The sequence below is a fragment of the Chrysemys picta genome, chromosome 15, assembly GCF_011386835.1.
Source record: "Chrysemys picta bellii isolate R12L10 chromosome 15, ASM1138683v2, whole genome shotgun sequence".
NCBI classification, from domain to species: Eukaryota; Metazoa; Chordata; order Testudines; family Emydidae; genus Chrysemys; species Chrysemys picta.
In genome coordinates this window covers 8,944,810-8,972,808 of record NC_088805.1, presented here as the reverse complement: position 1 = coordinate 8,972,808, position 27,999 = coordinate 8,944,810, and the positions used below count along the sequence as shown (strand labels likewise).

The 27,999-nt window shown below is 49.5% G+C and overlaps 1 protein-coding gene across 1 annotated transcript; it reads left to right on the top strand.

Moving 5' to 3' along the window:
• Positions 1–5: 5 nt before the first annotated feature.
• On the top strand, positions 6–27,351 carry TESC (tescalcin). Its single transcript, XM_005303238.4, has 8 exons — positions 6–213; positions 18,855–18,924; positions 23,727–23,807; positions 24,526–24,665; positions 24,867–24,928; positions 25,018–25,125; positions 26,192–26,239; positions 27,031–27,351. Exons 1-8 carry the CDS (start codon positions 156–158, stop codon positions 27,106–27,108), a joined length of 645 nt encoding a protein of 214 aa, XP_005303295.1. The 5' UTR covers positions 6–155; the 3' UTR covers positions 27,109–27,351.
• Positions 27,352–27,999: the final 648 nt, after the last annotated feature.

The following is a 27,999-nucleotide window of genomic DNA, read 5'->3' as shown; positions in this document are numbered from 1 at the left end:
CTCTCTTTGACTGTTGATTATTTTATTGGTTTTGGTCAAACAACTTCCTCCCACCACCACCGCTCTTTAATATTCATCTCTGCCCCTGCCCCTAGCTTGGATTAACTGGATTTTGCTTAAGCTGTTTCATCTTATTACTCTATACGTTTAAAGGGATGGGTTCCTCCCACTCTATGCCAGAAGAGATTCAAGAACTCGCTGACAAGACTGGCTGTGAGTACTGCTCTGTGTTTTTAGCTTCTTTATTTCCAATGTAGTATTTTTAATCATTGCGAATGGCTTGAAAGTGGATCTGGCGAGGGCTCTTTCTCGTCTAATGCATCTCCAATAGCCAGCTGTTCCGGCAAGGTTCACTAAGCGTGGGGCTCGTGAAGAATGTGGTTTAACTGCATCAGTAACTCGGGACTTTAGGTTGCTCTATGTTGTTGCAATTTACAGTGGCTTTCGAAACTAGACAAGTGATGACAGCAAGATGACAGGGCTGGTTTGAGCAGGAAGGTTTTATAAGTGAACTCAAAACACAACTCGTGTTTTCTCTGCTCTTGCTTGCTACGCAGCCCTTTTAAGGAGTGAGTTAGTTTTGAGTCTGTCTAGCCGCTGATTGTGTGACAGAAGGATTCACTAGGAGTGCTAAGCGCTGAGAAATTGAATATACAAACCTGCAGTGTTTTAATAACAACTGCTGGTCCTTCAACCTCTCTGTGCCTTGACATCCCTGGCAATAGAATGGAGATAATACCAACCTCCCAGGAGTGTTGAAACTCTGAGAATTAATGTTCGTAAACTGCGTTGCGCTCCTTAGATGACGAGTAAATGGGAGCTGCTATAGCCACACATTATCGATTGTTCCATCATTCTGATAGCCAGTGAGACACAGCTGAGCATCTGAGGAAGGCAGACGCAGAAACGCCTTGTGAATGTGTAATTTCTGCATAGCTCTCCTTTGCCAAGTGAGTGGTGGGAACACGATAACATGGGGTCCTGCAGGAATTGCTTCTTGGCCCTAGGCTGTTTAACGTTTTTTATCAGCGCCCTGGAAGAAAACCTAAAATCATCACTGATCAAGTTTGCAGATGCCACAAAAACTGGGAGAGTGGTAAAGAATGAAGAGGACAGGTCACTGATTCAGGGATCGCTTGGTGAGCTGTGCACAAGCAAACAGTATACAGTTTAGTATGACTACATGGCAATGTGGACATCTAGGAACAAAGCATGTAGGCCACACTTCTATGATGGGGACCTCTGTTTTGGGGAGCAGTGACTGTGAAAAAGATGTAGGGGTTGTAGTGGATAATCAGCGGAACATGAACTCCTCAGTGCAAAGCTATGGCTAAAAGAGCTAATGCGATCCTGGGATGCATAAAGAGAGGAATCTTGTTGAATAGGAGCCGAGAAGTTATTTTACATCTGTATTTGGCACTGGGGAGACCCCTGCTGGAATCCTGTGTTCACAATTCTGAGGCCCACAATTCAAGAAGGACGTTTGATAAGTTGGAGAGGGTTCAGAAAAGAGCCACAAGAATGATTAAAGGATTAGAAAACCTGCCTTACAGCGATAGACTCAAAGAGCTCAATCTCTTAACAAAGAGACAGTTAAGGGATGACTTGCTTACAGTCTGTATCTGTCTACCCGGGAACAAATATTTAACAATGGTCTCTTCAGTCTAGCAGAGGAAGGTATAACACAATCCAATGGCTGGAAGTTGAAGCCAGACAAATTCAGACTGGAAATAAGGTGCACATTTTAATGGTGAGAGTAATTAACCATTGGAACAATTTATCCTCGGTCGTAGGGGAGTCTCCATCACTGACCACGTTTAAATCAAGACTGGATGGTTTTGTAAAAGTTCTGCTCTAGGAATTAATTCTTTGGGCAAAAGCTTTATAGAGAAAATATATTAAAAACAACAAAAGTTCCTCCACACTTGGGTGTGATCTCTGGTAAGCTTTTCCTAATTCCAACACAGGGGTAGGGGTCAGTCGTTCTTCAACAAGGGTGGAGGTCCCCTAAGATCCCGTCAGTTTGTTGAGTCAAAAGGAAGACTACACGTCAGTTCAAGCCCATCCCATTATACCAAAAGCCCTTTCTTTGTTTCCTAGTCTCTGGAAAACTGTGGTAATTTTCCCCCATTGAGTAAAACACAATCACACATAAACCATTCATAAGTTTAATATAACAATCCCAAAAGACAATTCATGGGGTAGCACATATGTGCTAGCCATTGCCCTGATCCTAAACCAGATCTAAACAATCTGCATTTGGGAGCTTCAAAATTCAGTTCATCCCCCTCACCTAACCCTCAAGAGTTCCATTTTGGAGCTTTTTATAGAGGGACAAACTGTGACATTTGGATCTGGATTCAGATTCTGAACACGGCAATGTTGAAATCTGGGGTCTTAGTTTGAGCATGTTTCCTTTTAAAAAGTGTGTGTGTGTGTGTGTAATATTAATATCTAAAATCACATACATGCATTTTGTAATGAATACGTTTGGGGAAGGTTAACATAATAGATGTTTTCTAGATTCAGATGCTTTTTCTGTTTCTGTGCTACTCTGAACTTTTAAAAGTTGCAGTTTTGCCCTTAGTTCACTACTTGTGCTCTTAGACCTTCGTAGAATTTTTTTTTAATACAAAATGTTCTTAATTAGAAACAAAACACACACCACATCCGAGAAATGGTAATAGCTCGCCATGTGAGGAAGCATTTTGTTTACAAAAAATTAGCCTGTCTGTTGCAATCAAGGCAGAAACAACAAATTAAGTAAAACCACACAGGGCCAATTAATTAAAATCAAATGAACGTGGACTAATTTAAACGGACAATTCTCCAGATTCTCACCCAGATGGTTAAGCTATTAAATTTATAACTTATAGCTGGGAAGATAACCAGTTGCATAAGAGGGGCCTGGTTAGGAGACAAATAAATTTTGCTTTGATTTGGTGCATCGAGAAAAGAACATACATCAGTTTTAACCTCCGTGCTTCCAAACGACCTGTTGTGGCAGGGAGCGTATGTCCAAGAAATGAACTTGCCCTTTATAGCTGGGAAGCACCTGAGACTAGAGCTATGTGATGTTTTCATCCTGAAATCATACAGAGTCTCCTGTTGGGGGGAGGGGGGAGAGAAGAGAGGATTGTTACAAATGTGCCCAAAGCTCTGTAGGCCTGGGCTGGGTTTTGTGTCAAGGGGGTTTGAAAACAGATGAGGCAATATCATCCTGCCGTGAGGGCAGGGGACTGGACTAGGTGATCTCTCGAGGTCCCTTCCAGGCCTATGAGTCTATGGTTCTCTACGATCAGCTGAGTTTTGGGACTGAACGAAATTGCTGCTTGTCACTCTGCTTCATAACAGAACCATGAGTGTTTGTACAGCTCCGCCACAGGGACTGGGCCCCGGCTCACTCAGATCTGGGCTTGTTGTAAAGGAACTGAACACAAAGCTCTGGCAGTGGAGTGGGGTGAGACTCTGTGTAACGCGCCCGCAAAGAAACCATTTGCAGGACACGCTCCTCCTGCCTCCCACCTCGAGAATCATAGCAGGTGAGTTTCCCTGCAGAGCCAGCCGGTGCTTGAGCCATTTCTGGGGATGTTCTGCTGGGGCAGCCCTGTGCCAGAAAAGGCTTTTTCGTTTTTGTTTTCAGTAAGTGATTTGTGCAGGTTTTTGATGTCACTGCGGTTTTCTCCCTTGGCGGTTGAAACCTGCTTCACTCATCCATTCTACAGTTGCACCCTAAAGCTGCCAGCAAGAAAGCGAGGACGCATGGGTAGGTGTAATAAAAGAACTGATTGCAAGCAGCAGGTTACCATCTATGTTTGTTGGGCTGATTCATTCCGTAAAGTACAGCTGGGGAGTGTATGAGGTTATTTTCCTTCCTTTGTAATCCTTCCGGGTCCTCGTGTGAGTTAATGAGAGCAGCACAGCGTCAATTTCACATAGATGTTACAAAAGGAATCACTACTCTGTTGTGAAACAAGTTGCCCACAATTTGAAACACTCATAGATGACTTCTTGGCTTTGATAAGCAGTCATTTGGTTTTGTTCTTGAGTTATAATGTTTTTCAGTGTATGATTTGAAAGATAGACCATGTGTGGGGGCAGTTTGTACAGCGCCTAGCACAGTGGGGTCGTGGTCCGTGACTAGGATTCCTAGATGCTACCACAATACAAATAATAAATAATGTATTGGGATGAGCTGAGAAATACTCACCATAAAACTATCCTCACAGCCTTTACGGAGGTCTTATCACAATGTTAATAAGAGTTGGTATGCCCCAGGGATTAATTATGCATGCAAACACACACACACACACACACACACAGATGAGCTTCAACACAAATAGAAACCTAAACAATATTAACCCTCTGAAATGTTCAAATACTTTAGATGAAAGATTGTAAATGCTACTGCATCCAGAAGTTAAGCAGCAATGAATTAGTTTCAGCATCAGAAATATGTTCCCCATCAATCTAGTTCTATTTAATTTAAATTTAAGAGGTTGATGTTTGGATCTACAAATCAGTAGATCCTAAATCTTCCATACCACTTCATTTTGCAAAGTGTCTTTCTTACAAATTGCATCGTAAGATGCTTTATGGCGTTGATACAATTACAGAGTTGACTAATACATAATGGCATAGGGAGAGAGAGATGCAATGGTCCAGACCAGGGAGAAAAGAGTATTCTGGCCAGCTGAGATTTGAAATGAGAAGGAGAATCAATGCGCTAGAGAGAAGCAGGGCAGCTGTTCCAGGTGTAAGGAGCTGCAGAGGAGAAGGCTCTTGCATGCCTACTCTGGTCATGTGAATGGCTGGGACCTGTGCTCAATAAGAGGAGAGGTTGCAGCAAGCCCAGGATTAACTGTAGGCATTGACTGATTTTTGAGCATGTGGTAGGTGTGTCACAGGGACAAATGAAGAGACTGCACTTGCCCTGAAGAGCTTGTGCCAGGTCTGCTTTGTACTGCAACAAGTAAGGGCTGTAAACAGACAAAAGGGAGAGACACCATGGTCTAGTGCAGTAGTTCTCAGACTTTTGTACTGGTGACCCCTTTCACATAGCAAGCCTCTGAGTGTGACCCCGCCCCCTTATCAATTAAAAACAGTTTTTAATGTATTTAACACCATTATAAATGCTGGATGCAAAGCAGGGTTTGGGGTGGAGACTGACAGCTCGCGACCCCCCATGTAATAACTTCGCAACCCCCTGAGGGGTCCCAACCCCCAGTTTGAGAACCCCTGGTCTAGGGGATAGGGCCCTGGGAGACCTAGTTTCGATTCCTGGCTCTGCTACAGACCTGCTGCGTGACCTCGAGCAAATCACCTCTCCCCTCTTTGCTTCTCTTTCACCTCCCACTCTGGCTGTCCCATCTCTCTAGAATGGGGCAGGGATCGTCTCATACTGTGCAGCTGAACCGTGCCTAGCGCAATGAACCCCTGATCTTGACTGAGGCCTCTAGAGCAGGGGTAGGCAACCTCTGGCACGCGTGCCAAAGGCGGCACGCCAGCTGATTTTCAGAGGAACCCACACTGCCCGGGTCCTGGCCACTGGTCCGGGGGGCTCTGCATTTTAATTTAATTTTAAATGAAGCTTCTTAAACATTTTAAAACTTTATTTACTTTACAGACAACAATAGTTTAGTTATATATTATAGACTTATAGAAAGAGACCTTCTAAAAACGTTAAAATGTATTACTGGCACACGAAATCAGAGTGAATAAATGAGGACTCGGCACACCACTTCTGAAAGGTTGCTGACCTCTGCTATATTGAGTCTCCTGCATAGGGCATTCTGCTGTGAAGCTGAGCGTGCTCATTGTGTTTGAGACGTCTCATGTAGTGATGGGCCTTAATGAAGAGCTAATTTGGCTGCATTTGAAGTGTCTGTGCTTGCAGACGGTGACCGGTGACCAGTGGGTCTATTGGCCTGGTTGATAACTCTTCCCCTCTTCATCTATTAGATTAACATTTGAGAGAGAGAGAGGCTGGAGCCTATGGTTTTCCTCACTGTCTGAGTGCGCGTCTGATTCAAGCCTCAGTCGCACCAAAGCAGGAAGGGATGTTTGCAGAATGAAGGACTAGTTCATTTTAAATCAGTCATTTAAAAAAAGTCAAAACAAATTATTGGAAAAGGGACAGTGGGCCGGATTCCATCTTGCACGGTTCAGAATGGAGCACGGCCAGACATAGTCCTGGAGACAGGAGAGAAATATTGCAAAGCGTGGTCTCTTGTGGAGTTTTTATAGGGGTCGAGCTGCCCCTCCCTGTGGGCTCAAGTCTAACACTGACGCTGAAATGGTTGCTATTGGGCCGGGAAGAACTTAGACATGTCATTTCTAAGGTTGAGCTGGTGGATGAGAGGCAGCACAACTAACTGCCTCATGGGGGCGGGGTGAGCTGAGTTCTCCAAGGCCAGCTTGGGCTCTCATTATGGAAGCAGAGGTCAGGGTCACTGTGCAGGCAGATTGCTGAACCCCAGATACGGTCTGGCGAGCTCCTGTTGCTCTTCCAGGTGATATTGTAGCAGCACGGAGACTGAAGGAGGTGGAGTCTAGCTATCCTCTGCCAGGTAGGGGGTTGCTGTGATGTGCGTAGGGACATGGCCAACACACATATGCGAGCCCCACAGTGTCATGTGTTCATGGTGGGCCTCCTGCTGCCTTAATCCAGTCTCAGCGAGGCAGGGTCATGGGTAGAGAAGGGGAGGGAGAGGAGAACAGGGAGGTGTTTTAAAAGCTCCCAAATCCAATGTTGTTGTTGTTTTAAAAAACATTTCACTTGCAAACTGAGATGCTTGTACAAAAACAATAAGGAATCCGTATGCATCCGAAGAAGTGAGGTTTTTACCCACGAAAGCTTATGCCCAAATAAATCTGTTAGTCTTTAAGGTGCCACCAGACTCCTTGTTGTTTTTGTAGATACAGACTAACACGGCTACCCCCTGATACTTGAGATGGTTGTGTGTCTGAGCAGAGGGTAGCAGGCGGTATCCTCCTATCACTCCTTAGCCTCAGTGGAATTCAGTCACAGACAGGCTAACTACAGCAGCTAATACAACACTGCCTGTTTGGGCTCCAGTTCCCAGGGAGGAGAGAGACTCTGGTATCGTAGTCGGATCTGTTGGCATACGCTGCTCTCAGCCATGGATTGGTACCTGCTTGGTGTTCTGCAGAGGCTTGTGCCATGATGAATTAACCAGTCATTAGAAAGAACAGACCACATCACAGAGCTGATCATTTCCAGGTATCTGGGGCTGGAAGGATGGAGTTGAGGAGAGAGTAAATTAACGACAACTGTGGGGTGAATGTGACAATTGTCACATATATTTAAGGCTGTGAATGCCAAGGTGGGGGAAAGATTACACAGAGTGGCTTGGGGGGGTGGGATGAGGTGGGGAAGAGAGGCCCCAATTCAAACCAAGACCATTTTAGGATGATACCTGGAGGTATTTCCTAACGATGCAGCTGTCAGACCACAAGAGTCTCCAAAGGGAAGGGGTGAAAGCCACATCATTGGAGATGTTTGCAACTGGACAAGATAAGCACTTCTGTAAACGCCCTAGGGAACCATCCTGCTTCAGCTGAGGGATGTTCCAGATGACTCAGCAGGTCTCTGACTCCCATGAACTGGCATGTGACTGTCCCTGATAGTCTGCTCAGGCCTTCACCCTCTAAAGCAGAGGTCTGAATAGGACAGAGCGCATGCATTAATACCACTGCCCAACAAAAGAGTTTACTTCACCCACGGTAACTTTGGGCCCAGATACGTTTTCTATTGTAAGCTACAAAGAGTTTTGCTGTAGATTTCAAGAGCCGAAGGATCAAGCTCTTAAGGAGCAGGTGACAGGAACACAAACTATCATTTGTTTACAAGCCGCATCCTTAAAGGCAAAACCAGCCTCCTTTTGTCTCCGCTCTTTAGGGCAGGGCTGCAAGGCCTAAGCGGTCACTTCAGGAGCAGTGTAGCACTATGGTAACGCACTGGACATCTCAGCTTTCCACACAGAAAGGGAGCAAGGCTGCCTTTACAACCTGGCTTTGGCTGGAGGAGAAATCCGATCGTTTAAGGACATACAGTGCTGTGTGTTTATGAGACCGTGACTCATGCTGGCCACCTGAGCCAAAATATCAAATTAACCACCTGAGAAGTTAAATGCTAACCCTGCCCAGGTGGGGTGATACAGACGTGATTGCTGATTACCAGCTGGCTGTTCGGTGGCTTTTGTGAAATGAGTTGATGGTCTCAAGCCTGTTTCCAGCGCACAGGTGTTCATGGTACCAAACTAGCTGTCACATTGGCAGCAGAGCGGAGAGAAGAAACCTGCGCTGTCCCTGTGTCTATGTGCTTCCAGGATAAACTCTCAGTCCAGCACCTTTCTCTGGTACTGACATTCACTTAGGCAACAATAAAACTGCCCTCATCCTCAGCCCGGATTCCTCTCTCGAACGTGTATAAAAATAATGAAATGATACAGCTTAGGTTCCCCTCCTGTACAGTGCACATCCAAGCAGTCAGAGGAACGTGGAGAGCCAGTAGGAGGCAAGGGCGTGTCACATGATGGCCCCCAGGAACCGGCTTATTCAGCTAGATCAAAACTCAAGCCCCCAAATTTACAATGCACCGTTGGTATCAGGCAGTCTGCCTCAAGGCCCCATTTTACTGCTGTGGCCTTTCTAAAGTGGCCATCATTGTGGCATCTAGGCACTACAGTCGTGTCATTATACTGGATGGGTGCCTGCCTTGTTAGTATCAAACCTCTCCAGCCACATCTTGTTCCAGAACAAGGTCTGTAAATCTCTACAGGAGCAGTGTTCTAAAATGGGAGGGAGGTGAGGGAGTGGGGAAGGGGACTAGTTCATGCTGAAGATCTGCATTTTCGTATGAAGTGCACTTATAATAAAAAGCAATCCAGCCTGGTCACTTTTATTTGTTATCCAGTCCCCATCGGTCTTTGTTCTGGCATAGCTCCATTGAAGACACTTGACCCAACATAAGCCCAAATAATTCTTGCAGTGTTTGGATAAGAGAAACCAACTCCATCAAAGTTCTGGCACCATTTCTGACGCCGCTTCCAGAGCAGAACCGTCTATCCTGAGCCTCTGTAACGTAGCCGGGCTGAGATCAGACTGCAGTGCAAATTGGAGCCTTTGACATAATTGTGCTCCTTTGCTGTGAACAGTCCTGTCTGGAAAGCCAGGAGCCCATAACCATCAGCTGGTGAGTAACTTCTGTCTCAAGCCCGGACAGCCAGGAGTGTAATGGCGTGGGCTCCTTCCCACCCCCTCCAAAAAAAACGTGGCTTTGGCCCAGATCTTCAAAGGTATTTAGGCATCACATTCCTGTTGATTTCAGTGGGAGTTAGGTGCCTACATACCTTTGATCTTGGCCTCGGTGTAAATGTCAAGGTGGGATTTCATATTCACTGTGTCTGTGAGTCCAGATCGAGTCTACTCAGTTTGCAAGTCAAAAGATGTTTTTCTGACTCCAAGCCCGATGAACTCAGCCTGGGCTCTGACAGCCAAGCTAGGTGAAAGTGAAGCTGCAGGTCAGATTAGGCCCAGTTTCACCTGTACAAACCCTAATTGTTTTCCAATTAGGCCCTCAGTGACACCTGCACAAACCCTCAGCCTGCATATGGAGCCCTGCAAGGTGATGTTGGGGGGCTGGCAGCTAAGAAGCTGTTCACTTGCAAACAGAGAGATTTGATCTGGAATCAGTGAATATTGGCTAAGGAACCAGATTATGCTAGTTGTTGAGGAGAGAGAGTGTGGCCTACTGGATAGATTGCTGGACTGGGCCTCAGGAGAGCTGGGTACTATTCCTGGCTCTGTTACTGGGTGACCTTGAGCAAGTCGCTTCACCCCTCTGTGCCTCAGTTTCCCAACTGTAAAATGGTGTTGATCATACTGACCTCCTTTGTCAAACACTTCGATGGAAAACTCTGTATAAGAGCTGGGGATTATCATTGTTGTTATTACAGTCACTTTCCAGGTCTGAACCACATTTAAAGTACCACATAGCCAGCCCCCATCATCTGGGGCTAGACTCTATGCTTGCCTGTGGGAAACCCAAGTTCAAGCGAGACCTTGCCTCTTTCCTGAGTCACTCAGGACCTGTGTATGATCAGAAACTGATTCCCTTCCGAGTGCAAGCTGTGTGGGACCGTGAGTGGCAGGTTGCATTGCCCTAAGTCCTGTACTCCTGGAGCAGTGGTACTCTGTCGTGTAAGTGCAGCTGCTGTTGGCTAGGGAGAGGGCTCCGGCTGGGAGCAGCAGGAGGCAGGAAGGGAGGGAGTGTGCAGGTCTGGCCTGCATGAGCACTTGGCAGCATGGCTGAAGAGAGGGCTGCGGAGTGGCTGGCCCTTGCCAGGAAAAGGTACATCTCAAGAGAATTCTCTGTTGCGCTAAATAAGTTGGGGTGGTGGCTGGTGCAGCACAGCCTGTATGGATTGAGGCAGAAGTGTGTTTAAGTCTGAGTAAAACAGAAATCTTGGCCTCTCTAAAAGGGTCATCACCCTGGATTATTTTGCCTTTCCTGGCTGTTTACATGTGTGCATTAGCAGACAGGGTGGAGAGGGGGCAGTTTGTGAAAGTGAAGTTAGACGCCAAATACGTGTAGGTTTGGCCCAGCCCCAATATAACCCGAGCTCTGAGAACTCTGCTGGGAAGTGGATTCCCACGACTACAGCTAGCCCTAGAATGTCATCTCTCTGGGGCAGGGACGGGTTTGTATTGCGCTGGGCCTGGGTGCCGCTGGAATTCAAATAATGCCAAGGGACAAAGTCACAGTGTGAACCGTCAGACACAACTCTACTGTATTCACGCCACACTGTGAGCTGGGACCCTGCAGTTCTGCTGGTACTCTGAGCCAAAGGCCCGTGATTTAAAGGTGTCTGGGTGCCTGAAGATGCCTTGCGGGATTTCCAAAGCACCTAGATGCCTACCTGTGTCTTCAGGCACCTAAATACCTTTAAAACACTGGCTCTAATGCCTCACCTGGTGACCTTGGCCCCCAGTGGTACTTGTGGACCTGGGGCCACTAGAAGTTCCATCGGAGCTCAGCCTCTCCCCCCATCAGAAGGGACTCAGACTCCAGGGCATCTATACCAGCCTGACTTCAGTCACTGAGGCTCCTTTCATGTTGGAGGTGGGAGCAGGGAGGTGGCTTTGTTGTAGGCTAGGACGGTGATTGTTGTGCATGGGGCTGACACAGCTGGTTAAGGGAGCCCAACAAAATGGCAGTGGTGTTCAGAATCTCTCTGAGGCCAGGATTGGGCGGCTCTGACTCAAACAGCACAGAGCCCAATGAATCCAGTGCCTTTCTCTATAGCCTGGAAGCCTGCATGTGGGTACGGGCCAGGGACATCAGAGATGAACGTTCTTTCTAGGGGATACGAGCAGGACGTGTTGACCCTGCGCATCTCTCCCGGGGAGTGCTTTCACTCGTGAGGGTGTTGCTGCTTTCTGGAAAAGGATTGAGATTCTTTGAACACAATGTCCGATCGCAACTGCTCGTCTGCCTGTTCGAAAGGAGAGCTGGGCCCAGCCTTGTGCTGCCAGTGGTGGCACGGGAGGAAGACCTGGCTTTGGGAGAGACCCCTTTTGTTTTGTACCAAGGGCAGGTGAGTCACCTGGAAGGGAGAGGTGACGCGCTGCAGCACACAGAGCTCCTCCCCCTCTCCACAGAGCAGTGCAAGCATTTCACTAGCATGTAACATGGCTACCTCATGATCACTAGTGGTCCCTACTACACATAGCACTGTGGGCGCACTGTACCCTCCATCTGTGAATCTCAAAGCGCGCCACAGCCCTCTGAGGGGTGCTACTTCCATTTTACATATGTGGCAAGCTACATTACAAAGAAGTGGTGACTTGCCCAAATTCACTGGCCCAACTGGGAATAAAACCTCTGTGCTAATCATAGACTCCCTCTGAACACTCTGACGGCTGGGAGAGGAAGCGGTACCATTTTGCTGCCAGATGGGATTTTTGTCACCGCTTGTGCGTTTCCTGAGGTTTATAAGACTTCGATTTAAAATTAAGTTCCAGATGTGTAAGCCTTCCTTGGCCCCATTGTTTCCATGGCAATGGTGATCTCATCAAGTGGCAATGTGAAAGGTCAACAGCTGACCTCTAAGCTTTGGAAGCAATGTGTAGAAAAAGTTTCCATTTATGTGAAAACCATGAACAGAAGTAAAACAGCAAAGCATAAACCAGAGCAGGATTTTAAAAGCACTACATGGCTATAGTAGAGATGTAAGAGTAATAGGTCAAGTCCCACGTTAAGCAACTAGAGAGTCAAAATACAGCAGGATCTTGATTATCCAAACAGCTTGGCCAACCCCACCAAATTTGTTTGACTAACTGGGAGTCAGTGACAAGGGCAAGGAGACATGTCACATGTTACAGGGGGTTCAGATCCTGACAGTCTGGGCGTGTAAGAACTTGTATTTTAATAGTAGCTTTTTAAATAAAGGTTCTGCCCCATTCCATGATAGATTCAACCACTCACCCATGGGACATTGCCAGAATTCATTGCCGGCAGACTGGAAAATCCAGGTGCAACTGTTCCTGGTGACAGTGAAAAGTATTAGCCGATGGAATTTACACCTGTGTGTGAGCGCGAGAAAAGGGAAGTCTTGAGACACTTGGGATGGAAAAAGAAATGCTGTGCACTGGATTTCTGGGCCCACCTGGTATTGACTCACTCATGAAGCCTTAAGCAGTCAGAGAACAGGAGCTGGATGGCTGTGCTCACCTGGACGTGGGTGCTGAGTGTAGCCTGTGTGAGGGGAAACCTAGCGCTGATGTCTATACTCAGCTGGAATTGATGTTCGAATACAGCCACTCAGAGAAGAACCTGAAGTGGACTTCAGGCTACTTGCTCAAACACATTTTTCCATCCACCTCCTAAAGAGGAGATTTTGCTGCATTGTTGACACTTGGCTGAGCTTTGAACTGTGGCTAGTGGCCAGCCCATTCTTAGTCTCATGCCTTTCATCCTGTTACACGACACTGGATCTTTTTCAGGTCAGCCATTGGGATGATGTGGATCTGGTCTAGCCATGGCTAGTCATAGATGTGTGATCATGGCATCCTTCCACAGCTGGAAAGCGTGAAATTGTCCCATCCTCAACAGCTGTTGTTGCTGCAGCAGATGTAAGGCTATCTACTGTGAGTCACTGAGGGAAATATCAGCCTTCCAAGGGGAACAGTGGGGGCAAAAAACCTAATTGGCTTCAAGACTGAACTTGATAAGTTCATGGAAGGGATGGTATGATGGGACTGCCTACGATGGCATGTCGCCCATCTGCAACTGCCAGCAGCAAATATCTTCAATGGCCGATGATGGGCCACTAGAAGGAGAAGGGTTCTGAGTTACTACAGAGAATTCTTTCCCTGGTGTCTGGCTGGTGGGTCTTGCCCACATGCTCAGGGTCTAAATGATCCCCATATTTGGGGGGCGAGAAGGAATTTTCCCGCAGGTCAGATTGGCAGAGACCCTGGGAGGGTTTCACCTTCCTCTGCAACACGAGGCATGGGCCACTTGCAGGTTTAAACTGGAGTAAATGGTGGATTATCTGTAACTTGGAGTCTTTAAATCATGATTTGAGGACTTCAGTAACCCAGCCAGAGGTTATGGGCCTGCTACAGGAGTGGGTGGATGAGGTTCTGTGGCCTGCAATGTGCAGGAGGTCAGACTAGATGATCACGATGGTCCCATGATCTGACCTTAAAGTCTATGCGGCTAATTGCACCAAGTTGCAAAACACTTCAGCAATGGGAACAGAGAGAGACAAAAGCTGCAGCAAACAGCATAGAGAACTTCCCAAGACCTGTAAAATATTTAGGCCAACGAACTGGGGAGGTTTCCCTTTCAAGGCTGTAAAACAACAACAAAAACGGAGCAAAGCCAGTTACTTAAAAGTTAGAAAAATATCAGTATAGACCTGATACCTTCTGGCAACTGTAGTTAAAATCATAGATCTGCCAATGATTTTTTAATGTGCTTGTGAATTACCTGCCCTGCTGCGAAAGGCCCATTAGCGAAAGCTTGTATTCCATCATAGCCCATGTGATTCCATAGGTCATGTCGCCCATCTCTGGGCCTGGGTCAGAGAGAATGTGATGCTCAACGGGCACATGGCCAAGAGCTAATATCTTGTGCAAACAAAGCCAAAGGTTGCTTTCCCCACTGCTGATAATTACTATAGTCAATATTTATGCACGTCTGAAAAGTACCAGCCCGTGACTGATTTGAGTCCTGTAAGTATGAACATGAGTTTCTGGCGAGTGAAAAGAAAATAACTTCCACCAAGAGATTAAGGAGTCAACAAATCCGGATTAGTCTCACCACAGCTTATTGCAGGTTAATATTAGGGCTAGTTCCTCTTGCTTAGCGTGCTTAGAGCATTGGAGTGGGAGTCTGGGGTCTGTCCAGGGCTCTGGCAGACTTGCAGTGTGATGTTGTGCAAGTCGCCAGCTCTTGTCTCAGCGTCCCCATCAGTAAAGCGGGGATCATTCCCACTTCCTGTGTGCTGTGCAAGGCTTAATCAGGGCTTGTACATCTCCTTGAGGTTCACAGACGAATGGTTCTGTATGCCAATGACTGGTATGGAGTTCACTCCCAGGCACTGAGATTCTGAGTAAGATTGTATCATTACTTCTAAGCTCTCTGTGGTTAGGGGTAAACGCCAGAGTTTCTGTTCTCCCTGCATGAGCTTCCCCCAGCCAGCTTCTGTGCACGGTCAGGGCAGTTCCAGCATGTACCCATAAGCATTAACTAGTGGGACAACTGAATTATTGTACCCAAATAGTCTTCATATGCCGCTACACTGTCTTTCTCCACCCAGGGGACATAAACTTTGCCACACTGCAGCAGAGCAGTGGTCTGTCTATCTTGGTACCATATATTAGCCAGTAGCTAATGGCAGATACTTCAGAATGTATAATATGCCACTACAATGCCCATTATTATTCCCGGGGTAGGGGAGGAGGGGGGAATTGAGCCCAGCTGGTGATCATCATCATGATTTGAAGCAGGAGAATCGATGACTCTTAATTTTATCCTAGGTAGCATAATTACAACTTCTAGGCTGATGGAGTGTCTAGGCAAAGATTTTCAAAAGTGACTAGTCTCTTTGAATGCCTCCATGTTTGGAGGCCACGTTACAGTACAGGGGCCTGATTTCCAGACAAGGGAGCTGCTTTCTGAACATGAGGTCCATTTAAGGTGTCTCAAATTGGCATCCAAAATTTATAGTTACTTCTGAAAACCTTAGTCCAAAAACTGTTTCCCTTTTCTCTTTCAAATATATTGCTTTTGAATTTCATAGCGTCCCCTCCTAGTCTTGAAGTAAACAGGAAGACCTGATTGGCTGCCTTTATTTATTTTTTAATGTTTTATTTTTAATCAACAGCAGTGCACTTATGTCACTGACACCTCTTAGTGGTACTTCCCCAGATATAAGATACATGACACGGGGGAGGGAGGACGAGACAACTCTGTATCACTTAGAGACCAGATTCTCATCTCAGCACTTTGTATCTGAACTGTATTGTCTGGGTCTAAACTCTTACTGCAAGATAATGGGCCACCAGGGCATAAAGAGTTTGCTTGAGTGGCTCAGATGGCAGGATCAGGACCATACATTATAAATTCCTTGGGGCAGGGACCCTCTCATACTATGGGCAGCTTTCAATAAATAAGAATTCTACACCTTGGTGCTACAATACAGCTATCGCGGCTGTGGTATAGCCAGCATTGTTCTGGGCCTTTTCCCACACTGCCGGGGTGGCCAGCCTGTGGCTCCAGAGCCACGTGCAGGCACCGACTCCGGGGCTGGAGCTACAGGTGCCAACTTTCCAATGTGCCGGGGGGTGCTCACTGCTCAACCCCTGGCTCTGCCACAGGCCCTATCCCCAGGGCTGGTGCAAGGACATTTCGCGCCCTAGGCGAAACTTCCATCTTGCGCCCCCGCACCCCCTCCACCTTGAGGTGCCTCCCCCCCCCCCCCGGCAGCTCCCCACCCCAGCTCACCTCTGCTCCGCCTACTTCCCGAGCACGCCGCCCCCACTCTAATTCTCCTCCACTCCCAGGCTTGCGGCACCAAACAGCTGATTGGTGCCGCAAGCCTGGGAGGCGGGAGAAGGGAGTCTGAGCCGCACGTGTCAGCGTGCCGCTGGCAGCCCAGCCTAGGAACGCTGTAAAAAAAAAATTGGGGGCACCGCTTTTTGGTGCCCCCAAATCTTGGCGCCCTAGGCAACCGCCTACTTTGCCTTAATGGTAGCACCGGCCCTGCCTACCCCCACTCCACCCCTTCCCGCCCCCTCCCTTGAGCTTGCCGTACCCTCGCTCCTCCCCCTCCCGCCCAGAGCCTCCTGCGTGCCACGAAACAGCTGATCGGGCAGTGCGGGGGGGGAGGGGGAGGTGCTGGGAGCAGGGGGGAGCTGATGGGGGGCTGCTGATGTATTACTGTGGCTCTTTGGCAATGTACATTGGTAAATTCTGGCTCCTTCTCAGGCTCAGGTTGGTCACCCCTGCCATACAGTGAGCACTTGGCTTATGTTGTACTTCACATATTCAAAGCAGTTTACAAACACTAAACAATCAGTCCTCGCAGACACTTCTGAGATAAGCAGGTAATGATACTTACCTGATTCATGGATGGGGGAAACAGAGCCGCAGAGAGGTTAAGTGACATGCATAAGGCCACAGAGGGAGCCGGTGGCAGAGCTGGAAATAGAAGCTAGGTCTCCTGAAACCAGTCCTGCATTCTGACCACTAGTCCATGCTGCTGTAAACACCAACACTATTTGATATCTTTGCCAGGAGTCTCCTCTGTAGCTTTCCAAATAAAGTGGCCCTAATGGGTCAGATTTTTTCAAGGAAGTCACTGGAACTGTAACGGAGCTGAATTATTTAGCCGAGTCCAATGTCTCCTCTTAAGAAAGCGCCGCAGCCCCACTACTCCGTTGCACCAACATGCAACGTTCAGAAGAGCTCTTGGACCTTTGACCTGTGTCTAGAAGCATTGAAGCGGCAGAGCTGCAGGTTTGCTACTCTAGCCCTGTAATGTAGACGCCTGCTACAGCGGGGAAGGGGCTTTTCCGTTGCAGTAGTAAATCCGCCCCATCGAGAGGGGGTAGCTAGCTGGCCAGAAGAATCCTTCTGTCGCCCCCGCAGTGTCTATGCCAGGGCTTCGTTTGGTTTAATTGCGTCGCTCAGTGATGTAGCAGGGTCAACCTAAGTAAGTGTCTGGTGTAGACCAGGCCTACATGTATCTATGTCCACTCTTTGCCAGCTATTACCTCCCCCACCTCATCTCTCTAAGATCCTGGGACTGGCCTGGTTACAACAGCATTGCCTACGCTAGGCACCGCGTGACGCCCTGATGCACAGAGAGATTTTCACTTTCATGGGTGGGGACACACTAGCTGTGCTGTCCTCTGGAGCAAGATTTCCCTTGACCAGGCTTTCTCCTGGGCTGATCATTGGCAAGGCCCGTAGATATAAAGACCAGGTTAACACGGCTTCCTGCAGCCACAGCGCTGTGCCACAGACTGCCAGCTTCTCTGCAGGGATGTGCAGCAAACGGTGCCACAGAAATGTTCCCTGTTGGGAGCACGTGCAGACGAGAGGAGCAGGGAAGGAATGGGGACTCTGCTCACTAAGACAAGACGCTTGGTTAGGAGCAACGGGGAGAGAGAACCCCACTTAACATGTTTGTTTACTAAGGACTACGTGCCTTTTACCAGGGAGTAAACCCTATACTGACCTCGCCCAGTGCTCAAGGGGTGTGACGTGACAGAGACTTTCCAGGGCAGCCCGTTGTATCTTCTCTTGTGGGAGCTTTCTCTGACAGCAAAAAATAGGGTGCTTTTCAGAAGTCCTGGGCATGCTTAGCAGGGATGGAGGGGCAGTAACCGTAGGCGGAATGAGACCCAGGAAATCCACCCAACCCTTTTTCAGTGCATCTGCAGAAGGTTAAAAAGTCCCTGTGATCCTCTTCCAGTACAGAGCTGCTCCCCCAGGGAAGGTCTGGCAGAGTCTGGGAGCCCTATGCTGAGACCTCCTCTGGTTAGAAGGTTGATGGACCTAATCACATCAGCCACGCCATCAGGGTACAGACTAACACAGCTGCTACTCTGAAACCCATCAGGGGTTTGTTCACCTGCACATCTACCAATGTGATACATGCCATCATGTGCCAGCAATGCCCCTCTGCCATGTACATTGGCCAAACCGGACAGGATCTACGCAAAAGAATTAATGGACACAAATCTGACATCAGGAATCATAACATTCAAAAACCAGTAGGAGAACACTTCAACCTGTCTGGTCATTCAATGACAGACCTGCGGGTGGCAATTTTGCCACAAAAAAGCTTCAAAAACAGACTCCAAGGAGAAACTGCTGAGCTGGAATTGATATGCAAACTAGATAGAATCAACTTAGGCTTGAATAGAGACTGGGAATGGCTGAGCCATTACAAACATTGAATCTATCTCCCCTTGTAAGTATTCTCACACTTCTTATCAAACTGTCTGTACTGGGCTATCTTAATTATCACTTCAAAAGTTTTTTTTTCCTCTTACTTAATTGGCCTCTCAGAGTTGGTAAGACAACTCCCACCTGTTCAAGGTCTCTGTCTGTGTATATACATCTCCTCAATATATGTTCCATTCTATGCATCCCAAGAAGTGTAGCCCATGAAAGTTTATGCTCAAATAAAGTCTCTAAGGTGCCACAAGTACTCCTGTTCTTTTTTCTGGTTAGAAGGTTTCAGCTATTGCCTCATCTGCTGTGTCAGGAGAGGTCAGTGACAAATGATCTTTCTCTTCTCTCTTCCCAGTCACTTTGGAACAAATTGAGCATCTTCACCGGAGATTCAAGCAGATAAGTGGGGACCAGCCAACCCTCCGGTAGGGTGCTTCTATTTCTGTGTCCTTTGTTTATTGCCCTGGCTGGGTTGTTGTTTATAAACTAGTTCCTTTACCGTGCACATGTGCACTTGCTCTGTCTCCCTCTGGGATTACAGAGCCCTATAGAGCGCTCTCTGGGTTATATCATACCATGCATTACAGGTGATTGGTTCTTGGAACTGCCCAGAGAGGGAGAAAGTGAGAGTAATCTGTTATGTCAGGAAGAAACCATCTCTGACTCAGAAGGGAACAGATACCACAGCATAGTGCCAGGAGTTGCTACGGGGCTGGAAGGAGCATCCCTTTCTTGGAATTAGACGTTCAAACCAAGGTCCTGACCTTTTTCTGGTCATGAAGGATCCCAGGGCATTTTTCACAAGTCGGTGTCCAGGTTGAATCCCAATCTGGAGAGTTAACTAAATTCCGCTTGTAGTTTCAGCTGCCAATGGTGCCGGAGGGGAGGCCCTTCAAAGGAAGAGGCATAGTCCCCTGCACGGCGGAAAGGAGGCGAGAAGCCGCTTCTGTAAATGATGTGTGTGAGGAAGGGAGTTATCCTTATGGAGCCTCCAGAAATACTTCCCAGGTGGGGGGAGAATAAGGAAGCATGGGGTCTGCAGAGAGGCCCTCCCCTACCTGGATAGTAGGAAGAACAGGGAACCCCTCTCTCCACCTCCAGTCAGACACATGGCCTGCTTCCCCACTGCCTCCCAGCTGGGCGCTCCACTTGCACTTGTGGGAAGTAGGTATTAATTGCTATCACCAGGGCAACAGAGTGGAGGGTTCCGATATCCTGCTTGTCTCGCTCCCACCCCCCTTGCCCAGGTGCAAATGACTCGAGAGGATGCAAGGCAGTGAGAGGATCAGGCCCTGGAGAGGGGAACGATCTTGGAGCCATGACCCAAAGCTCTAGAACGGCAGAGGGCTTTGCTAGCAGTTCCATTCCCTGCCCTGGCCACTAGCGGCATTTTAGAAATTGATGGTCCAAGATGGGGAGCACCGGCCAGTGTGGTGGATCCCTTCCAGCAGGAACATGCTGCCCTCGGGGTGTGGTGTCTGTAGTCACAGGGATATTGGTGGGGAATCGGAAGCTACCAGCTAGAAACGGGGATGTTTACTCCTGGCTCTTTGGTGAGGGTGAAGGTGGAGGGAGGGTTCTATGCTACATGTTATCCAGGGCATGGAAAAAACCCACCGCCCCCCATAGCTACAGAACTGTAACCCACACCTGAGCTTCCCAGGGCGCTGTGGTTGAAGTCCTCAAGCCCCTTGCTGGTTGAATGGAGTTCCCGGCCAAGTCCAGTACCTGAAACTCATCACATGTCCCAGCAGGATCCCCACCACAGTCTTAGCCCTTCCTTTGTTCCAAAGCTTTGGTCAGCTAGCCATGAAGATGCCATGCTGGGCTCTCCAGGAGACCCACTGGCCGCAGGGACAGGACCTCTGTGCCTTCACTGTCGTGCTGTGTCCCTCCCGGGGCGACTGGCCACGCTCAGTAAAGCTGCTCATTCCATAGCGAGTTTCTCTCAGTAACCAGCCACGCCGCACTCTCCCGGCCCTGCCATGAGTCAGCCCCCCTGCCCGGAGCGGCAGGGTGACCTTTCTGTCACAGCACAGTCAGGTGGAGACCCGGCCGGGACAAGGTGGCACCGCTCTGTGATGGAAGCTGTCTGTCAGGAAGGTGCCAGGGGCAGACGACAGAGACGCACAGGAACCTGCTTTGCATAATCTGTCTGTCACTCTCTCCCCACGTCTTCAAGAGAGAAAACAAACAGCAGCTGTCACAGTGACTGACAAAGGAAATGGGCCTCCTGCAGCACAGTGCAAATGTCTCCACTGGCGCGTTGGCAGTAACCCTGCTTTGTCCTGGGGACCGTGCAACAGGCTCATTAAAACTGGTGTCACTGCAGCAGAGCAGGGGCTATGGGATGCTGGGGGCTGACACGGAGGAGACTCCTATTCCTTACGGAGAGCCCCAGCGCTGCCCTTGCTGTCGCTGCCCCGCTGACTCGTTCTGCGGGGAGTGGAGAGGGGAGTTTGTTGGTGCAGCCTGGCCCCCCTGGAGCAGTAGGCGACTGAGTTTCTTCCCACTGCCAATGCCCGGCGTGGGTCTCCCCACTGCAGTCTCCCTCCATCGTCCGGCTTAGGGACCCCCACGACAAGCACTGAGAAGCGGCAAGGAGGTGGGTTAGTGATCGGAGCGGGATGGCGCGGTACCCAGGTGAGCTGCCCCTCTGGCCCCTCGGAGTCTTGTCGAGTGCAGCCCCACCCGGGTCTCAGGCCAGGAGCCACCATCTGGCTCTGGGTAGGATAACGTGATGCCCCCACTCTATACGAGCCCTGGGTTGCAGTCCCCTGGTGCCAAGAGTGAGGCTGGGACCCTGCAGTCCTGTTCCCTCCGGGGCAGTGACAAACTGCCTCCTTAGAGCCAAATATGCTTTATTCAGAACAACAGCAGGTCCGAGAGACCCTGTCCCGCAAACCGATGTTATGCTGCCTAGCCACCCGGGTGTCTAACCCTCTTCCACCAGGGACTAGCTCCCTAGAGCCTCTTACTCAGAGCATCTCCCGTACACCTCCCGGGAGAGCCTCTGGCAACGGATGGTCTTCTCTCCCCCCTCACCCCAACTTCTCCTCCTCAAAGGGCTTATCCCTGTGCAGTGACCTTTGATCTCCGGGCTCCAGCCTGGCCAAGCTGCTGTGTCACTGTGGGCCGGAGCCTGACACTAGACCACTCATCCATAACTGCCCTTCCAGGGATGTGCCGAGCTGGGGAGTCATGTCTCCCCTTGCTGCACAGCCCGGTTGAATTTAAGCATTGTAGGCATGGAACAACCGTTCCACCACCCACCAGTACAGAACAACCCAGGCTACAGGAGACTCTAATAACCCAATATACAAGAACTCTCCCGCACTGCCCAGGCCACGTCCAGTGTCCAACTAAGTCTCCATTTCTGTCACGGGGGAAGACCTGGTCCCCTGACCCCAGCCCCCAGCTTGCACCCAGCACTTTGCCACTTATTGTTCCTTCCTTGAGACTGTTTGCACTGGCAGGTTTGCATCCGCCCGCCGGCCCCAGCTGGGGTTTGCACCCAAGAGGTGACCAAGTTATCTTGTTCTAAGTGATTTAATTCAAGTCCTTCCTACTGTACGTGCAGCTGCTGGAAACATGGTCCATGTCCGGCACCTAATGGAAAGCTGGAAGGAGGGGGTAAATTTTGCAAAGCTACTTCCCTTCCCCCAGTAGCACGAGCAAAACATTCTGATTAAAGGTCTGTTTCTTAGGCAGATAGGGAGCTCTCTGAATCAGTCCCTATCTCCATAGATAGCCAGCCCTCCCTCTGCCCCGTCGTGCTGTGAGATTCTCAGAGCACGCAGATCACCCACCGTGTAGTGACAGTGAGAGCTTGTTACAGCAGGTAAGAAAATTGCAGGCGCTATCGCTAGGGATGATGCGTGGGCCTGTTCACGCCTGCGGTGCATGCGCATCTCTGCCACAATGCACCTGAGCCACCTTTGGGCCAGCCTTTGCTCCCTGACCAAGAAGCAGGGGGTGACACCTGCAGGAGAATGCAAAGCACGAAGGGAAGCAGCATTTCACCAGAAAGGCTGTTACTCCCTGGTTCTCCAGCCTGGCTGCTTCCTGCCAATGGTGCATACTTGCAGATTCAGGGAGGAGGTGATGGATTTGGCAGAATCGCCCCCCCTCCCCCAACTCAGAGCACTAAAAAGTTATGAGTCAGCCCCCCCCCAAAATCATGAGCTTAAGGAAAAAGTACATATTGGTTCTTTTAATTTGGAATCGGTGCTTTCAGGTTTTCAAGCTTTTCTCTGCAACGAGGGTTAGAATCTTTTTCAAAGCTTTTCTACGTGATCACATGACTCCAGGAGTTGTGGCTTTATAAAAAAAAAATTACCGAATAGCATGACCTGACAATGCTGATCCTGAGCCAGCCCTGCTTCCATAACAAGTAGTATCGATAGACACCCTTGGTGTGGCCCGGGCTATTACCAGGGAGTGTAGCGCGAGAACAGAGAGCGAAAACAAAAGCTGAGGGATTGGGAAAGCAGCCAACTGGAGAAGGCAACATAACGTGAGCTGCAACAGAACAAGAACTGAGCAATGCAGCATCAGTGAAAGTGACAGACAGGAAGACACTATTTCCTCCTGTCCTTTCCTGAATGGACTACGAATAGACTGACTAATTCCTCGGGGGGTGGAAGGATCCGCAGCTCTGCTAGTTGGGCTGCTGCTCGGTGCCAAGCTCTTTCCGCTCGCACTGCAGGACCGTTCCATGCTGAGCTGAGTTATCTGAATGGTACTCTACAACGTGTGGGCAATGCCTGGCACGCACTGAGTAAATGCCCCGTTACCAGAAGGGTTAAAATAATAAATCCTCCATCAGTGAGAGAACTTCTGAGATGGGAGGCTTTTTTTTTTTTTTTTAATTGAAGGCCCAGCAGCTTCACGGGACGGGAAGGTTTGGCTGTCCCCGTTAGCACACAGCTGTTGGGGATTGGTATGGTCCTCTCTCAGTTTTGCAGGTTGCATTGTACCTGTGCCCGGCTGGTTAATCCACTTAATGAAGCTGGGCCCGTGGCAGGGCTGAATCTGATTAAGCTTTTGTGCTTTGGAAAACGGCTAGCGCGTAGTAATCTGTGACCAAACCGGCTTGAGCTCGTCATGGGACAAGAGCCACTTTCCTGCCCCAACCCCGGGTGTCTTAAAGCAGTAACTGAAGTCCCCGTTTTCCCTTCTGCTCCGATTCATCCACCCTTTGTGGGTGTCTCTGTTTCCTTTACAGCAAAGAGAGTTTTGACAGGATCCCCGACCTGGAGTTCAATCCAATTAGGTCAAAAATTGTCCGGGCCTTTTTCGACAAGAGGTAAGACAAGCAGCCCTGGCAGCTAGCCGGGAGGTTTGATGTTTTCCTCGTTCACGGAGTTTAAACTATAACAAGCCCTCAAACAAAGCTGCGTGGGTTTTGTTCCTTTGTAACCCCTATTTAACTTCTTTCTACTTGGTATCATTTCAATCTCAGGTTGCCAGCTGAAGGGCAACCCCCTCAGCCAAACGAAGCGGCTAGTGCCTGTCGCTTTACGGGAGCAGTGCACTTGAGAAGGTTTTGCAAGTGCTGCAGTGAGGGGGACTGAGCACTGCAGGGGAGAGGCTTTGGGGGAGACTCGGGGCTGTTGGCGTCCCCCTGTCAGGAAGCCGGGGTGAGGTCACTGTTGTGAGCCGGCTGCCAGAGCTAGGATGCTGAGCCAAAGCTACACAGCACAGAAGCACCCAGGCAGGGTACAGTTAAGCATAGGGAGTAGGTGAGGTCTGACGAGTGGCTGACCCAGGGTGGTAAAGCACCCATGGGCCTCTGTGTCCCAGACATTTAATGTTAGCCGGGGGAAAGCACTAGCAACCATAGGGCAGGGAACAATCCTGCACCAACCAGTGTGGCATGGCTGGAGAAGCTCTAACAGGCTGCATCTCTCAGCTCTGATTTGCGATGGAAAGGCACGTGCTGGCTGAATGCTCGCTGCCAGTAGCTTCGTCACTGTCCGATCTGTCATTTCTCACCTTGTCTTCATCATCTCGTGCCGCTGCAGGAACCTACGGCAAGCGCCGGATGGGTTAGCTGATGAGATCAACTTTGAGGACTTCCTGACCATCATGTCCTACTTCAGGCCCATTGAGATGAACATGGACGAAGAGCAGCTGGATCACTTCCGGAAAGAGAAACTAAAATGTGAGACTTTCCCAGAGTCCCCAGCTCAGGGCTCCCCAGTTTTTGAGGGTGGGCTGCACAGACACTCGGTCCTCCTGCTCTTTCATTATTTCCTTACATTTGCAGTAAGCCTCTGGGTTCTGGGGTGCAGGATTATGATTTGGCTGTTAGCCATTGGAGCCCATGACTGACCCTGTCGCTCTCCTGTGCCTTGTTTCCTAGTTCTCTTTCACATGTACGATTCGGACAACGATGGCAAGATCACCCTGCAGGAATACAGAAAAGTAATGTATTGTTCCAGCCTTCCCCTCTCCCAAAGCCTTTCCCAAAACCACTGCCACCCCTAACACCCGTCCGACTTGCTTCCCGCTAGGTGGTGGAGGAGCTGCTGTCTAGGAACCCCCATCTGGAGAAGGAGTCGGCGAGGTCAATTGCGGATGGTGCCATGATGGAGGCTGCCAGCATCTGTGTGGGACAAATGGTGGGACCCCTTTGGGTGGTATAATTACGTGTAGATATTGCGCCATGTGTAGCTGGATGCCAGGCCCTGCAGCGTACTCTGGTGCTGCTCCATGGGCGAGCACGCTGCACAGGACCGGTCTGGTCTGTGTAATGCACTCTGCTCTCATGTGCTGTACTTCAGCGCTGCTTTTGGTCTGGGCGCTCCAGGGCTATCTGTGGTGCTGTACCCGACGCGGTCACTCTGCCCCCTCTTGCTGTCTGCCGGATCCCAGTTGCAGCTGGGCACATCAGCAAAACGGGTGCACCCAAAATTCATCAGCGAAACCCCACTGGAGTAAATGGCCCAGCTCTAACCCCAGCGTGGGTATAGACAAGTCTCCACTTAGGCCCCATTCAGCTTGCGCTTACGTCCCATTGCAGCCTCGGTGCCTTGAAGGCTGGAACTCTCAAGCCTCCCTTTGCTAAGAGGTCCAGAGGCCTGAACACCAAAGGAACAACAAATTATTCGTCCCCTTTCACTGTCCTAATGTGGCGGCATTTGGTGCCTGTTCCTTTGGCCTGTATCAAATGGGCAGCTGTTGCTGCTGACTGGGACTGAGAAGCAGGTGACGGTGCCTAGCGCGGAGTGTGGCGCTGCAACAGCAGCAGTCAGTATTATGGTGCTTGTTTGCTGCAGCGTCCCTGTCCCAGCAGCCTCGGTGCCCAGACGTCCAGTTGTCTTGGGGCTGGCGTTCTGCTCTGTAATGTCTTCAGCTGTGTTCTTTTCCTCTAGCTCTGTTAGTCTTGGAGCCTCGTCTCACCTCACAAATAGAGCAGCCCATGCCAACAACAAACTGGTTGCACTTGGGTTTCCCCCCCCCTCCCCCCCGGTCTTATGTAATAATAATCCTTCGCACCCTATCACTGTGAGAGTAGCTAAGCATTACCCCCATTTTAGGGGTGTGGAAACTGAGGCACAAGGCAAGGAAGAGGCAGACCTTCTGACTCCCCGACCCCTGCCCAGACCACCCTATCTCTTTCAATCTTTTCAATGCTATTAACAGAGCTGGAGTGGAGTTAATTCTGTCTCTCTTCCCAAACTGTAGGAGCCAGACCAGGTGTACGAGGGAATCACGTTTGAAGACTTTCTTAAGGTTAGCAAAGACTTTTGTGATGCTCAGACTAACTTTTAAACAGGGAGCCTTGTTGGGATGGGAGGAGCTCTAGGGCTGAATTCAGCAGGAGAATTCATTCCCCAAACTTGTCTTGTGCAGTAGTTGCTACCCAAACCGTTTTGGGGTTGCAGTGACGGTGAAAGTACCTGTGCGCAACACCTAATCCTCTTGAGCTAATGTGCCCAAGCTGCTGGTTCCCATACTGGGCTGGCTCCCAGGGCTATTGGAAAGGCTGTGGCCTCGTTTACCCACTGCCACCTGTCCTCCTTTTGTTAGTTGCAACGCCACAACTGCCCCAGGCTTTTCTCCCCTCCAGACACTGCCAGGGACGTGGTAACAGCTTCCCAGGGTGCAGCACAGGCAGTGGCTGGGCAGGTTTCCCATGCGCCGTCTCCTGCCAGTGTGCTCGGTGTTGTTCTGAAGGGCTCACTTCTGAGAGGCGTTTGGTCTCCAAGGCCCCTTTGTTCTTGACAGAGGCTGTCAGCTAGGGGTGCCAGATGGGACAGTGGTTTCTGTGATGTGGACCCTGGCCCCAGATGAATTGGACGGAGACACTGAACTTGCTTCACACAGAGCTGTCAGGTGGTAGCAATGTTCAGCCATTACCAGCGCTGGCCATTCAACACGGGTATTAAACAAACAGACCAGCTCAGGGCAGAAGGAAATGAGAAGGGCTCCTGCCACTTAGGAGCCCCCAGGCAAGTCCATTGCTGGGAAAAGACCAAGCCCCTGACGTCCATCGCATGTAACCCGGCCTGTTCCAATTGCAGATGTGGCAGGGGATTGACATCGACACCAAGATGCACGTCCGCTTTCTAAACATGGAGCCTATTGCACATTGCCACTGACCTCTGCCAGTCCACAGAGCCACTGACCTGCAGGGCGAGGGGAGTGGAGCCTTGGGCAGAGGAGCCAGGCGAGTGACCTCCAATGGCAGGTCCATGCTTTGGGTACCAGATGTCTGTCATTTTGCTACTGGTGTGTGTGATTAAATCTTATGAGGTCCCTGTGTTCCCACAGGGGCTGCATTGTAGAAATGTCTGGGGCTTAAATGCCGACTCCTTTGTATAATAAAAGAGTTTTGTTTTTTACTCTCTGCCCGAGGAACGTTGTTCCCCCTTCAAGGTGGCCTGAAACCTGGGCGTGCAGCTTCTCTGGAGCCTCCTGTTGCAGAGCAACAAGCTTAGCGACAAGGAGGCGACGCTCTTGGGGGGATAATAGGCAGCTGTTGTTAGAAAGCAACTGCTGCTGTAGCCATTAACATTGCAAGTGCAATAAATCACTCTCTCCTGCCCTCTTGCAGCCAAGGATATGCTCAAGCGTGTGGCTGGGGAGTGGTTTTTCTCCGTTTGCAATTTTCACAGTGGTCCTTTCTGGATCTTTGATCACAGCAGCCAAAAACAAACAAACAAACAAAAAAAAACAAAGAAGGGACCCAAGCTTAATGTAACAGGAAAATGAATTAGACTGGACCTTTGTCACCGTTCAGCTCCAATGTACAGATGGGCAAGCCTCCCACGGTCAACCTGTGACTCATATACCCGCCCCCCCAATACACACTGAATTTATCATGCCAATCTGACTCACCTGCCCTCTGCCCACTAACCAATGGGCTGCTGGCATTCCCATCAGCTGAGCAGCTTAAAGCAACCCCTCCCCACTGTTCGCATGGTAAGCTCTTGGGGCAAGCAGTATCTCTCACACAATATGTATATGGCATCTAGCCCAGTGGGTGGCTC

Excerpts from the sequence above, each read along its gene's own strand:
- TESC (XM_005303238.4), top strand. The coding sequence starts at position 156 with ATGGGTTCCTCCCACTCTATGCCAGAAGAGATTCAAGAACTCGCTGAC. Across the intron at positions 214-18,854 it reads ACTCGCTGACAAGACTGGCT|TCACTTTGGAACAAATTGAG; the intron begins GTGAGTACTGCT and ends CTCTCTTCCCAG. Across the intron at positions 18,925-23,726 it reads GGGGACCAGCCAACCCTCCG|CAAAGAGAGTTTTGACAGGA; the intron begins GTAGGGTGCTTC and ends TTTCCTTTACAG.